General features: G+C 40.1%; 1 protein-coding gene across 3 annotated transcripts in view; it reads left to right on the top strand.

Annotated features, from left to right (window-relative positions):
• The window catches only part of PLEKHH1 (pleckstrin homology, MyTH4 and FERM domain containing H1), a 67,697-nt gene that overhangs the window by 41,836 nt on the left and 12,985 nt on the right, over window positions 1-12,876 (top strand). For all 3 annotated transcript variants that reach the window (XM_060762371.2, XM_060762381.2, XM_060762360.2), the window contains 7 exons: window positions 681-761; window positions 4,554-4,733; window positions 5,649-5,763; window positions 6,327-6,439; window positions 7,941-8,114; window positions 10,356-10,453; window positions 11,709-11,886. In XM_060762371.2, coding sequence (XP_060618354.2) covers window positions 681-761; window positions 4,554-4,733; window positions 5,649-5,763; window positions 6,327-6,439; window positions 7,941-8,114; window positions 10,356-10,453; window positions 11,709-11,886 — 939 coding nt within the window. The remainder of the gene's footprint in view (window positions 1-680; window positions 762-4,553; window positions 4,734-5,648; window positions 5,764-6,326; window positions 6,440-7,940; window positions 8,115-10,355; window positions 10,454-11,708; window positions 11,887-12,876) is intronic.

The following is a 12,876-nucleotide window of genomic DNA, read 5'->3' as shown; positions in this document are numbered from 1 at the left end:
TGCTTCAGGGTAGAGACTGGTGGAGCCATTTTGATCAGTCCTTCCCCTCTATGTCACAGCACACAAAAAGAAGAACTTTCAAAACAGGATAAAGGATTGCAGGACAGCAATTTATTGGACTTCAGATTGAAGTCTAGACCCTCTCTCAGCCTAGGACTAAATGACATTTAATTTAAAGAACATTTTGGAAACTATAACTTTAGTTTCTAGACTTTTAAGTTGTTGTTTTATGTACCTTCAAGTTGACTCTGACTTATTGAGTAGCGTCGTATAGTGGTTCAAATGTTGGACTAGGAGTGCAGGAAAACAGCGTTCGGATCCCTCTGAGCTGTGGGAACCCACTGTATTACCAAGTCACACTGTCATCCCTAGAGAAAAGCAGTGGTAAACCTCCTCTGAATTAATTTTGTCAACAAAATCCTTGGTTAGAGTTGCCATACATTAAATAACTTTATTTATTTATTTATTTAAAACATTTATATTCCAGCCTTCTTACCCTGAAGGGGAATCAGAGCAGAGCACAGCATGCAAACATCAAACATTCAAAAATAACTGCAGTGATTTGTCCTAAATTTTAATTAGTGTTTTACCAAATGCAATAGTTGTAGTTTTCTCTCTAAAAATATACTTCTTTATGTAAGTTTACAAATAAACCAACAGGAGTTCTTTTCATTCTACAGGTGAAACATGGACGCTCAAAGCTGGTTTGGTGTGTGTTGATTGGGAAAATATTTTACTATTACCGTAATCAGGAGGACAAGGTATGTTTCCTCCTTTCGTATATCAGATGTGTGTCACTATCTTCACACGAGTCTCAGCAAGTGTCTTTCAACCCAGTTCATATTCTCCTCTTTTTGCTATTCTGTTCTTATTCATTTCTTCACAAACACACTTTTACATATTCAATCTGTATCAATTGTATTCCTAAAGCATGACACTATCAGAAACTGCTGTTAAGCATTCATCAAAATTTCTAGTTTTAAAGTGGCTGTTAGACCACACAACAGTGAATTCTCTGGGAGGAATTGTTCACAACACAGGATAGGTTTATTTTTAATTGATTTTTTTAATAGACTCAATATAGAATGAACTCTGACTGTGTTACATCAGCGGCAATCAATCATCTGTATAAATGTGAGAAAAGGCAAAACATGTTATTTCCACAGTAGAAGTAGTAGTAGTAGTAATACTTTATTTATTGACCGCCCTCTCTCCCCAAGAGGACTCAGGGTGGCTTACACACAAAAAAGGCAAATATTCAATGCTCAACTCAAATACAAGCATTTTAAAATAAACACAATAATACAAAAATAATTACCATAAACTTGTGACAAAAGAGAAATTAACACCAAAATGAGGACCAAATACAAATAAACAGATAAACCTAATTATACTAATAACATAAATTAACCATGTAGACATAAAGCTTAGGAAAGGCAATTAAATACATTAAAATGACTATCAAGGTCATTTTAATAGTAGAAGAACACTTGAGTGCACATGCCCAAGCATTAGGATGATTCAACTTCCATTTTATTGAGGTTGGACCAAGGAGACCAGGTGGGCATAAGCCTGGAGACACAAGCATGAATTTATATCTCCCCCGTTGCTGTTGGCCCTCCTTCTGCTTTCCGGGCCTTTTGCCAATGTTACTTGTTCCATTTGTCTTGTAGCACTCATTGCTGAAGTATCACTTCCCAAACTAGACATCCAGCTCGGTCCCTGTTGCTGAATGAGTCTGCGGCAGTGATATGATAGCAGTCTGGGAAATGATGCCAAGAGTAAATGCTGTGCAGCGAAGCTTACTGGATACAGAATAAGGGCTTTTGGGCTGCCCTCCTGGCTATAAGATGAGAAGAATGCAATATTCCATTGAATGCAATATTCCTGCTTCTTGGCAGGGGGTTGGACTGGATGGCCCATGAGGTCTCTTCCAACTCTTTGATTCTATGATTCTATGATTCTATGATTCTAAGAGCACATCCTTGGCAATAGCTTTAAACACTACAAAGATTGTTCTTGCATCAGCATGCTCACTAAGTAGGCCAGCCAAGGGACGCCAGCGGAGAGGACGCAGACAACTAAGCCTCAAGCCATGCCTGCTGGAATTCAAGGAATACCATGTATTTAAGACCTGTCCAACTACATAATATGAGATATGACTGGTGATTTGCTATTGGTGGTAACTTCAAGGGATGTATCAGGCTTGAACTATTCAATGTTTGAAGGTTTTTAAGGCGTGTTTTTCTATGGGTGTTTTTCTATGGTGGTGTAATCCTATCTAATGCTCAACTAGAGAGCAAAGGTTTTCCTGACTAGAAAGGTATGACTAGGTCTGTGTCACTAGATCTGGTTTGGATATTGCACTGAAATACAATTGATCCTCCACATTTGCAGGTTTGATTTTTGTAGATTTGATTATTCATTGATTGGATTAAAACTTTCTCCCTAGGATCTTCAAATCAACTCTGTGATCAACTTCAGCTGGAAGTCGAGCAGAGTCCTACTAGAGTACCTAAAGATCCTCCAGTTATTTATCGTGTCAGGAGCAACCAGACAGTTGTATTACATTTTTAACAAAACAAACAAACATACAAAATACAAGTTTTCAAGCTTGGTAGTTGATTAAATGTCCTTTGACCAGTAGCTGGCCGCTTGGAGTGCCTCTAGTGTTGCCATAAGAAGGTCCTCTATTGTGCATGTAGCAGGGCTCAGGTGGCATTGCAGCAGGTGGTCTGTGGTTTGCTCTTCTCCACACTCGCATGTCATGGATTCCACTTTGTCGCCTCATTTCTTAAGATTGGCTCTGCATCTCGTGGTGCCAGAGCGCAGTCTGTTCAGTGCCTTCCAAGTCGCCCAGGGGGGAGTCTCTCATTTGGTATCAGCCATTGATTGAGGTTCTGGGTTTGAGTCTGCCACTTTTGGACTCTCACTTGCTGGGGTGTTCCAGCGAATGTCTCTGTAGATCTTAGAAAACTATTTCTTGATTTAAGTCATTGACGTGCTGGCTGATACCCAAACAAGGGATGAGCTGGAGATGTCTCTGCCTTGGTCCTTTCACTATTGGCTGCTACTTCCCGGCAGATGTCAGGTGGTGCAATACCGGCTAAGCAGTGTAATTTCCCCAGTGGTGTAGGGCGCAGACACCCCATGATAATGCGGCATGTCTCATTAAGAGCCACATCCACTGTTTTAAGATCCTCCAGTGCAATTCCATGATCAATTTCCAGCAGGGGTTGACCATAAAGTCATGCTGGAGAACAAAGGGAAGTGTTCTCACAGACAAAAAAAACCCAGACTTTTTTATTTGCAGATGTTTAGTTTTGCATAAGTTCTATGCCTCTAACCCCAGCAAAGTGGAAAGTTTATGGTATTGTTGTAGTCTGGCAAGCAGCAGAGGATTTTTCTGACTATTCAGAGGATGAGGGGGATGGTGGGTCTCCAAGTGAGGAGTCTGTGAGTGTTTGGGAGGAATTGCAGGCAGATAAGGCTGATGTTTTGAATTCTTCTGTTTCATTTTCAAGCAACTGGGAAAAATGAAAATACCAGTTCCCTGAAGAAAAGGCCTTGGGAAGCCAAGGAGTTTTCAAGAGAGTGTAGATTAGACCTGAGAACTCAGGGCATGAAAAGTAGACAAATTAGGTACTCTCAGAGGATTCGAGATAAGACCTTGAAGGCCAGCTGTGTTAGGAATTATGTCCCAGATGCCTTCTCAGGCTTGAATTAAGTGGTTTGGTTTCAGGCCTTTCAGAGTAGACAATGTTAATGGGGATTGGCGTCCTGCTCATAACTCCAAGTTTATGGTTCCTGCATTGTCAAGATTCCTGCTTCATGTCCCTGTTTATGCTTTTGTACCTTTGGAGAATTTACCTTGGAGAGGTTCCTGTTTTCATGTTCATGGATATACCTTTGAATTAATGCTGTGACTTTATATTCGATGGTGTTAAAACTGGCATTTTGGAATTACTTCTCGCGAACTCTGGCTTTTTTTTATCCTGACTTTTTTGGATTTGTCCTTTTTATATACTTTCTTTAATAAACATTATTTTATTGGATCATTGAACTCTGATGTGGTGCTGGGTGAAAGGGAGCTCCAGTGCTAGGGTGCAACGGGTATATTCTTGTTATTCTATATTTATAACTTTGTGTTCTAATCTTTGAATGCCATGTTATGTTACTCTTTTTTTTTCCAATAAGGTAACTAAGATTAAGAAATTTTCTCTAAAATCTAAGAGTGCCAATTGCTTAAGAGAGGGATAGATACACTAAGTTAACCACCTGCTCTGGAAAATGCATATTCCAGGAAACCCTTGCATTATAACTTAATTTGTCATAATCTTGGCAGCATCTCTCCAGTCCTGGATAGATGCTGGTAATCACGTTTTACAGATGATGATCCTTCAATTGTACTGCAAATACTGCTTGTTGCTTCAAATGGATAGAATGATTTGTACTTCAATATACCTGATAAAATAGGTGTACCTGGTAATACAAAAGCGTGTGTCATAGTGTGTCTCATAGGTGTACCCTGAATGTTTGCATTCTGTTTTCAGTGTCCACTGGGCCATTTGCATCTGCATGAATCAAAGGTGGAAGAAGTAGACCGCTCCTGTGATTCTGATGAAGATTATGAAACTCATGGTGGGAGCCTCCTTTCTTCACATTGCACCCTGGTTATCCACCCTCCAGAGCAGAGTCCTACCTACCTGCTCATTGGTACTAAACAAGAGAAGGTATGTATAGGTTCCCAAATATACTTGCTAGCACTTAAAAGTGACAACCACATTCAAGACCTAGGAAATAAAAAGGAAGTGGAATAGAGGAATCTAGTATTTATTTATTTATTTATTTCGAGGTTTTATATACCGACCCTCTCACCTTCAAAGAGGGATTCGGACCGGTTCACAACATGTGTTAACATACAAAAAATATACAATAACAACACAATGCCACTTCATTACACAGTTAAAATATCAGCACTATACACGTTAAAACATTATCATCACAGTTAAAAGAGCCAACTCGTCCAACACCATCACAATCCCATTCATCATCCTCCTTTCATGTGGGCAAAGAATTAAATCAGTTGTCAAATGCCGCGTTCCACAACCAGGTCTTTGTTAGTTTCCTGAACGTCATGAGGGAGGGGGCAGCACCTGTAAAACTGATTTATTTTAGCATGAGCTTTCCTGGATTTCTGTATACTTCTTCAGATGCACAAAAGTGGATTAAAATCCAAAAAATCTCATGCTGAAATAAATTTAATTATGCTTAATTTTGCTTCTAGATTTCTCTTTTCTCTTCCTTTTTTATTTTCTTTCTTTTTTCTTTTTTGCTGCAAGACTAGAATCTCATAGAAAAAATAGAAAAGTTACTTTTGAGGACTACAACTCTGAAAATGATGCTGGCTGAGGCAATCTAAGTTCCAATCAAAAAAGGAACTTTCCCAAGTTCTGACAAGCATTATATCAAATGTATAGCTACTAGCTAGCAGAAACTACACTTGGATCTTTTCTTTGTTTAATTATAGATGCTAGTGGGAGACTTTTGGATTAAATAAAGTAGTTGGAAATATGCTTCAAATGTGCTGGTGTATATTAAGTAACATTTCAAGTTTCACTCTTTGTTTTTTACCCTTCTACTTCAAGGATACTTGGTTATACCACTTAACAGTAGCAGCAGGCAGCAGCAAGAGCAGTGCGAAGGTGGGCACTGCCTATGAGCAGCTGATTGGGAAGCTATTGGAGGCAGAAGGAGACCCAAGTAAGTCCAGGGAAAGCCAATTATCACTAACCGTGATGGGTCTTATTTATGAGTCCGAATCTATCCAAAAACAGAGTTTGGAAAGTTGCTTGTTTGGACCAGAACTGCCAGAAACCCACAGCTAAAATACTTTTGTTCTGTCTTGGGGATTCTAGAAATGTTATTCTGACCTGTATCTGTGGCTCCTTAAGTGTTTTTCTGTGATTTCAGACAACTGAGCTTTACAGAATCTTTTATGGGTCGTTCTAGAGTTAGATTTTTCTTATCAGACCCCATTTTTCACTTCCTCAATATGCTCATCTGGGTACAACTTAGCTAACTCTCCTCAGTCCCTTTTTATCCACAAAAATGAGTTTGTGGGGAGGTTCCTGCTGAAAAAAACTCAGCTCTAGAAGGTTCTTTGAAAGTTTTCATAGAGACACAACAGCTAATGGTGTAATTTTCAAGAAGAACTTAGTATTCACGCAACTACATTCTAAAATGGAGCAGTCCCTTATAAGCTAACTGTGTGGCTTGGCGACACCTTTGTCCATAAGCTAATTTTGTCCTGTCTACTAATACAGATTCCCCTTTGTGGAAACATCCGGTGCTTTGTTACAGCAAAGATGGGCTGCAAACGTCCCTCACTACCCTGCCTTCAGAAGCATTGCAGACGGAGGCCCTCAAACTCTTCAAGGTATTCCAATAGTCATTGTGGATGGTTATTGAAGTATACTATGACACTCTTATCGATGTGTTTGATAAAAATGCCCTCCTAAAAGTGGGGGTTTTTTTGGGTCTCTCAAGGTCCTTCAATGCGATTCTATGATATATTTCTAGACTAAATATAGTCAAAGTACTGTATAGGATTCACTGTTATCCACAGATTAAGCATCCATGAGGAATGTTGGAAAGTATCTCCAATGGATATAGGAGTCGTACAGTTTAGTGCTCAAATTGGGACTAAAAGTAGAGTTGGGGTTTCACAAAAGATATTAGTATGGTTGCATTTGTTACAGAGTTTGGAAGAGTTGTTTTTTAGGAAAAGTCCTCCAAAGGAACTGTTTCAAATTTTTGTTTCTTGTATCAATTTTGTGATTGATTTCATCATAGTGTTGAAAAAGACATTCAAGATTCCACCATTACTTGTTGCTGCATATGCCTAGAAGTGTTGTTGTGTCCCTCCAAATTATTTCAGATATATACCAAGTCTATGGTGACTCTCCCAAAAGTGATATATTCCAAGATCCCCAATGGATATCTCAGAGGAGGTTTACCTTTGCTCCCTTTGAGGTTAAGAGAGGGTGACTTGCCAAAGGCCACCCAGTGAGTTTCTATAGAGGCATAATCTAGTGCTCAAATCACTATACTACATTGCCTTTTGTACTTGGAATTCTATATCTCCCAGAATGTATACATAACGCCTTCTTCCTTACTTTATTCAATTGCCTCTTTGTCTTTTGTATATTTTATTTCTCACAACCCAACTCTTACTCAGCCTGTTACTAAAGCTAGGTAGTATAACTGAAACCACTCAGTTGCACTACCTAGAAGAATCCTTCACCATTTATTTATTTATTTATTTACTGTATTTGTATACCGCCTTTCTCAGCCCGCAGGCAACTCACACTCCATGTGTGACTGTGGAGCAGAACAAACAACTAAGCATCTGTATGCTTGCCCACAGTGCCCTGCCTCATTCACAGAGGAAGAACTGTTTAAAGCTACAGACAATGCAGTCGCTGTTGCCCATTTTTGATCCAAAACCATTTAGCCGCTTGTGCTCCCTTTATTTTACCAGTTTTAAGCTTATTTATTTATGCAATGCTTTTGACACTGAATAAATAAATAAACTCAGTTTGCTTCTGAATTTCTCTTCACATCTCTTCCGTTGCCTTCCCTGTGTTTTCCCTTATCAAATGTTAAGGTTTTTGGGAAAGGGTCTGCCCTCTTCTCTTGTGGAGAGTACCATGAATACTGATGGGGGGGAAAGTATTAGCTTGTATCAAACTAGAGCTGGCTTACTGAATCAATGGACCTTAAATAAGTGTTGGCTTACTGAGTTCCCATTGCTTTAATGGGTGTATTCCAGTTGTGACTAACAGTTGGAATTCAGCTGTTACCATCATGGTTGATAGGAAAACTAAAATGTGTAACGACTAATCTCTGTGCTTCTTTTCTATTTCTCCCTGCTTCAGTCTTGCCAGCTGTTCATCAATGTCCCCGTAGAAGCTTCATCAATTGATTATCATGTTACATTGGCACAAACAGCACTTCAGGTCTGCCTGACTCATAGTGAGCTCCAGAATGAAATCTACTGTCAACTGATGAAGCAGACCAGCCGAGAGGGCCAGAATCACTCTGTTATTCAGGTGAATGGCTCTCTGCCTTTTCCTACTGCACAAAATATCAATTGAGAATATTGCTCTGTTTGGCAGTTCAATCTTTATTAACAGAAACTATATTAATACTGAATTATATTGCCCTTCTACACAGTGAAATACTACAGTGGTGTCCTTAATATAAAAAGGCAAGATCCGAGTTTGATTCTTGAGGGGCTGTGGTGGGAGTGGAATAGTTAAAAGATGTCATTGAATTCATGGATATGATTGTCTGATCTTATTCCAATAAAAGCAAGAGAAAAATTGGGAAATTGGTCAGTGAAAGGCACTGCAGACTAATTCAACCAGAGAAGTCAGCCATAGCAGAGCATCTGATGAACCAACCTGGACACAGCATATTATTTGAGAACACCAAAATGCAACCACCATGTCAGACTACACAGAGAAGCTACTGAAATTCACAAGAATGTGGATGACTTCAACAGAAAGGAGAAAACCATGAAATGAACAAAATCTGGCTATCAGTATTAAAAAAACTCTAAAATCAGAACAGTAAATAAAGAGCAGCACTCAAAAACAAGGGAATTCCAGACAAGAAACAATCAAGGACAGCTAATCACCTCCCAACGAAGGATTCCCCTAGGCAGGAAGCATCCAGGCTTTGAAGCTGCAAGGCTATTCAATGCTATTCAAGGTGATCAGTTGCAACATTCACACTTGCCTCAAACAGACAAGAGTTCTTTCTCCCACCCTGGACATTCCACAGATATATAACCCCCACTTGTCTAGTTTCCAGCAAACCTCACAACCTCTGAGAATTCCTGCCATAGATGTGGGTGAAATGTCAGGAGAGAATGCTTCTGGAACATGGCCATACTGGCTGTATGGTCATACAGACTGTATGATACAGCCCAGAAAACTCACAGCAACCCAATTAGTCAATACAAACCAGAAAACCCAGACAAAGCATATACCACATGGAAACAACATACACAAAAACACACCAAGTAAAAAAAGAAATGCTGCCTTAAGACAGAACAAAAAGGCAAAGAACCAAGGAAGACCTGATAGGGAGGGAGGTATGCCTGTCTCTTGGAGTATTTTCTTTTAATGAAATTAGTAGGGGTAGGGGGCAGGTTGTACTGTTTAGTGCTCAAATTAGGAAGGAAATGAGTCTTTCAAAGGAACCTAAAGGAGTATTGGAAGAGACCAAAGGAAGTGTCTGTGGACAAATTGGCCCCAGCATGAAATCCTTTCTTCCAGCATTGTTTTGTCAATAGAATCTAGTTTTTAGTTTGCAAACGTGACAGGAAGTCTGAACCCTTTCCCTTTCCGTCTAGTAGGGGTAATAGTAAGCACTGTGCTTTTGTGTGTCTGTGAAAGATTTTGATCTGAAAAATAAGATGGGTAGGGGAATTATAACCCTGCCCAGCACTGCTGCCATGATCCTGTTTGCCCACCCTCCCTCTACAGCAGGGGTCCTCAAACTAAGGCCCGGGGGCCGGATACGGCCCTCCAAGGTCATTTACCCGGCCCTTGCTCAGAATCAACCTAAGTCTGAAATGAAGCACACAACAACAACCCTATCTCATCAGCCAAAAGCAAGGTCCACACTTCCCATTGAAATACTAATGTTTATATTTGTTAAAATTGTTCTTCATTTTAATTATTGTATTGCTTTTAAGTATTATTTTTTTTGCGCTACAAATAAGCTATGTGCAGTGTGCACATATCTTTTCATTCATTCATGTTTTTTTCAAATTATATATTTATTCATGTTTTTTAAAATTATAATTTGGCCCTCCAACAATTTGAGGGACTGTGTCCTGGCCCTCTGTTTAAAAAGTTTGAGGACTCCTGCTCTACAGTAATGTTTAAAAGTGTTTTTAAAAAAAAAAAAAAAAAACTTCAGGAAAATTTGTTCTCCCCAATGTGGCTTGGTCCTTGGGAGTGATTAAATGTAGTCCTTTTTCAATGGGATTTATTCCCAACTGCAAGGGCTGCTTTGTTAGGAAGCACATTCTTAAAGATACGAGCCTCAAACAAGGAGCCTCAGGGAACTGCAACTCCCATTGTGCTAATGATATGCCTCCTTCTTTAGTGCACATGCTTGTCATGTTTCCTTCCCACAGGACAATGCAGGATTTGTAGCATGTGAAATAGTTCTCCATGAGAATTTTGTCCCAGACTTCTTTGTCTTAAGCATAAAAGAACAGAACACGAGTGGTTATTTTAATGACAACAGCGTGGTGTGTTTTTCCTCCTTTGCAGTGCTGGCAGCTACTGGCTCTTTGCTCTCCTCTCTTCCTGCCTCAGCACCACTTCCTCTGGAATCTCAAGCATCATCTGCAGCACCATGCGGACCCAAAGTACATATTTTCTTTTGTCCCTGTTGAGTTATTTTGAATTTATTTGATCTGGACTCAATAGAAAACCCTTAATTAACCACTCAATAGAAAACCCTTAATTAACCACTCGATAAAAAGCAACCACAACACAGAGCCTGTTTAAAATGGTCTGAGTGAAGATTGTCTCACATGCTAATAATACTACTGTATTTGTAAGTATTCCTTGCCTAAGAAATGCATGGCATCACCATAAGTATCAGGTAAATTCAATCAAAACTTCATTAGGATTTCAATGGGATTTATTCCCAACTGCCTCCAGCCTCCAAGGGTATATCTACACTGTAGAAGTAATTCAGTTTGACACCCCTTTAACTACCCTGGCTTAATGATATGGAATCCTGGAAGTTGTTGTTTCGGGGATGCCAGTATTCTTTGATAGAGAAGGCTAAGGACCTTGTGAAATTACAACCCCCAGGATTCCATAGCATTGAATCATGGCAGTTAAAAGGGCTGTGGTAACACAATGGGTTAAACCTGAAGGTTGGCCGTTCAAATCTGTGGGGCGGCATGAGCTCCCACTGTTAGTCCTAGCTCCTGCCAACCTAGCAGTTCAAAAACATGCAAATGTGAGTAGATCAATAGGTACTGCCTTGGCGGGAAAAGGCAAAAAGACACGGAGACCAGGAGATGTCTACAGACAATGCAGGCTCCTCGGCTTGGAAATGGAGATGAGCACCTCCCTCAGAGCTGGAGATGAGCACTGTCTTCAAAGCTGGAAATGAAAAGAGAAGCCTTTGCCTTTGTCTGTGCATTTGTGTCTCATTATATTTCACTGTAATGAGGCATTGCATTTTTGTCTGTTTCTGTTTATATGCTATAATCCGCTCTGAGTCCTCTGGGGGAAAAGGGTGGAATATAAATAAAGTGTTATTATTATTCTCAAACTGCATTAATTCTACAGTGTAGATAATTTTCTTTACTATGGAGGAGAGAGATCCGACCCCTGGGAAAGGAAGGGTTGTTTTTTTCCCCTTTGGATCTGGGATAGTGATGGTTAGAAGTGGGACTAAGCAGGCACGCTTCCATTTCAGCCAAGATGGGTTTATCACAGGAAAACCCATTTTAGGAGACAAGCATGATAAAATCCTTACTTTACTTATTTAAAAACATTATAATGCCACTTTTCATTAAAGCAATTGTGAAATAGTTTAAAATGAAGTGGTTTACAATAAATACAGCTATATAAATGAATGCATTTCTTTATTTGTGTGTTTAGAAGTGAAGTAGGCAAGTATGCCATCTACTGTCAGAGGTCAATGGAGCACACTTTGAAAGCTGGAGAGCGAGAAGCCAGACCTTCCCGAATGGAGATTGTGTCCATTTTGCTGAGGAACCCCTATCACCACTCCCTCCCCTTCAGCATCCCAGTCCACTTCATGAATGGAACCTACCAGGTGAGACATACCTTAAGGCCTAATGGGAGTCTTTCAAAGCTGGATCAGTGGTTTGATATGTGATCTTCAACATCAGCAGGCATTTTTTGAAGTTAGTAGTACTTAGTGAAGGGTCTAAATACTTTAACGGTATCAGATCCTGTCAGATCTTAGAAACTTGCCTAAGAAAACCCTATGAAATTCATGGGATCGCTATTAATTTGACATGCCAAAACCTTTTTATTCAGGCAGGCTTTCAAAGATGAAGGTGTTTAAGATCAATTCGGGGGTACTGTGGTTTATAAGTTTGAATTTGTTTTAATGGTTTTTAACTGGGAATTTTTAAATACTGTTTATATTTAATCCTGTTTTAATGTGGGTTAAACTGCTGAGCTACTGAACTTGCTGACTTAAAGGTTGGCGGTTCGAATCCAGGGAGCAAAGTGAGCTCTTGCTGTTAGCCCCAGCTTCGGTCAACCTAACAGTTTGAAAATGTGCAAATGTGAGTAGATCAATAAGTACCACTGTGGGACGATAATGGCACTCAATACAATCATGCCAGCCTAGTGACCTGGGAGGTGTCTACATACAATGGTGGCTCTCTGGCTTAGAAATGGAAATGAGCACCAGCCCCCAGAGTCGAACACGACTACACTTACCCTTACCTTTTGTTGTTGTTCATTCGTTCAGTCGTCTCCGACTCTTTGTGACCTCATGGACCAGCCTACGCCAGAGCTCCCTGTCGGCCGTTACCACCCCCAGCTCCCTCAAGGTCAGTCCAGTCACTTCAAGGATGCCATCCATCCATCTTGCCCTTGGTCGGCCCCTCTTCCTTTTGCCTTCCACTTTCCCCAGCATAATTGTCTTCTCTAGGCTTTCCTGTCTCCTCATGATGTGGCCAAAGTACTTCAACTTTGTCTCTAGTATCTTTCCCTCCAGTGAGCAGTCGGGCTTTATTTCCTGGAGGATGGACTGGTTGGATCTTCTCGCAGTCCAAGGCACTCTCAGCAC

This window comes from Anolis sagrei, chromosome 1, assembly GCF_037176765.1.
Source record: "Anolis sagrei isolate rAnoSag1 chromosome 1, rAnoSag1.mat, whole genome shotgun sequence".
In the NCBI taxonomy this organism is placed as follows: Eukaryota; Metazoa; Chordata; class Lepidosauria; order Squamata; family Dactyloidae; genus Anolis; species Anolis sagrei.
The sequence above is the reverse complement of the archived record's forward strand: the minus strand, read 5'-3'. Positions and strand labels throughout refer to the sequence as shown.